We start from the raw sequence: 2367 nt of genomic DNA, 5'->3' as shown, positions 1-2367 counted from the left end.
CAAACATGAAAAAATAAGTCAAAAATCTATTTATTTTCTAGGAAAACATTTTCCATTGAAAACCTTTTCCTTCATACCAAACACACCCTAAATGTAAATCAAGTCTCTTTGTTCAACTGTTAAGTGAACTGTTTTTAACTTTTATTCAAGAGTGCTTACTAATTTTGCTTCCATTAGTCATGTTTTTTTTTTATATTTGAAGCAAAACTATGAACGAGAGTTAGCAATCATATTCTGAAATAGAAGTTTAGTAGGTCGATGAGACGATACATTTGGTACCAATTGCATATACTACACTGTAGTATCATGCCTGAACTACTTCACTGTTCAATGTTCATGAATCTGCTCAATCGTGCTTCGTGTGTAGACTAATTCAGCAGCACACTGAACAGCCATTGCTGAATCTCAGATTAGTATTTATTTAGCATTGGAAGTAAACAATAAGATCAGGATACCATAGCAGATATCTTAAGACATGTCACAATATATTTCAGGTGTATGAATTGCGATAATTTATCAGAAGTACATAATCACTAAAATCATGTTATATTTACCAGGATCAGTATATGTCCAACTCATCATGAATCATCGGGGATCAGAAAGGAGTGATTCTGCTACAGATGAAGCGGGGGAATGTGCATTAACAGAAGAAGATGGATACGACTTGATAAAATCATCAAAACCTCCGCGATGGTCAAATGTTAGACCAGCAGATGAAACACCGAGGGCTGATAACTCTGGCAAGGCCACAACACCATCCAAGAACAACACGTTTTGTCGCATTGTTGGCCTAAATGAGGGCTCTGAATGAGAGCAGAACAAGCCTAGACTTAAGACCAACTCCACTTGCCCTGGAACAAAATCATTGCCTAAGTTTGGATCAACTGCCTCAAGAATATTACCTCTATTCCAGCACGAAAACACCCAATCGACTAAAATCAGATCATCACCGGCTTGTCTTGGCTCTATCGGCCTCCTACCACAGGCAACTTCAAGTAAAAAAGCCCCAAAGGAAAATACATCACTACTAGGTGTTGCCCTGCCAGTTCTAGTATGCTCTGGTGCAAGATAACCAAGAGTACCAACGACACGAGTTGATTGAGGATCGGTCCCATGACCATATAGCCTCGCGAGTCCAAAGTCTCCTAGCCTGCCATTTAGTTCACCATCCAACAAGACATTACTAGCCTTAATATCCCTATGAACCACTACATGGTCACATTCTTCATGTAGGAAAAATAGTCCTGATGCTACACCTCGAATAACTCTGAATCTTTGGTTCCAATCGAGGGTGAGTCTTGGTTGGTCGTATAAATACTTGTCTAGACTTCCATTAGACATGAATTCATAAACCAAAAGTAATTCCCCTTTTCGCCTACAATAGCCCAAAAGTGGTACTACATTCCTATGTTGTATACGGCCTATACTTACAATCTCCGAAACAAATTCCTTCATCCCTTGTCTTGATTCATGAGATATCTTCTTTACAGCTATCTCAAGTTTGGTTACAGGCATCACTCCTTTATAAACTTTACCAAATCCTCCAGCTCCCAACAGTTCCTTTTCTCTGAATCCTTTAGTAGCAGTGTACAAATCTTTATAATTGAACCTTTGCGGTCTATACTCACGTTCCCAATCTTCAAGAACTTCTTCATACTTCTTCCTTCTTACATAGTAAACCACCACTAAGGTTGCTANGCTCCATCCCAAGATATAATGATGTGTTGGGACTGAACCAGTTGATGATGAAAAACCAACATACATAATCTGATTAAGAATCGGCGAAAGATCATATTTCAAAGCCAAAAGTGGACTAACTGGTTTTTCCATATGTAATGGAGCTACTGTCACATTGATTAGCTTAGTTCTGCCATCATAATCCACCCAAACTTGCATTGGCTGACCACTTATCAAAGTCAAATTATGAAACAAGCCAGTATTATCAAAATAACCTGCTGTTTCAACTGCTACAGACCTTAATCCATTTATATCAATTCCAACATGATTGGCATTGATATCACCAAATTCTTCGCTGTAGATTGTATCGAGCTCAACTCCAACAACATGGTTTGATTTATCCCCATTATTACTTGAGTTAAAAAGGCCAAGATAGTGGTTTGCCAAAGCCTTCTGAATTCCTCTCTGTGGCGCGATAACAAAAACTAGTCCATGACCATCCAATGGTCTATAATCAGACCTTATCGCGAACACAAATGTTGTAGAGAATGAAAATGCTTTACCATTAGGTGAATTCTTGAAATGAATTGGATTTGGATAGAAAGCATGGCCTTGATCTTGTGTTTTGGAATCTGTTAACGACAAAAGACCATTGGATGTAATATTAGCAATGCCATCTAAGCTAAGATT

At 38.3% G+C, this 2367-nt stretch overlaps 1 protein-coding gene across 1 annotated transcript; it reads right to left on the bottom strand.

Moving 5' to 3' along the window:
• Window positions 1-570: 570 nt before the first annotated feature.
• Window positions 571-2361, bottom strand: LOC125849928 (L-type lectin-domain containing receptor kinase IV.1-like; the record flags this gene model as incomplete). The annotated part of the gene is made up of 1 exon (XM_049529880.1): window positions 571-2361. A coding segment is annotated over one exon (1776 nt), but the record flags the coding sequence as incomplete, so codon positions are not given.
• Between the last annotated feature and the right edge of the window lie 6 nt (window positions 2362-2367).

Source organism: Solanum stenotomum, unplaced genomic scaffold, assembly GCF_019186545.1.
Source record: "Solanum stenotomum isolate F172 unplaced genomic scaffold, ASM1918654v1 scaffold11599, whole genome shotgun sequence".
Classification (NCBI taxonomy): Eukaryota; Viridiplantae; Streptophyta; class Magnoliopsida; order Solanales; family Solanaceae; genus Solanum; species Solanum stenotomum.
Note: the sequence above shows the minus strand (reverse complement) of the source record. Positions and strands in the feature narration are given on the sequence as shown.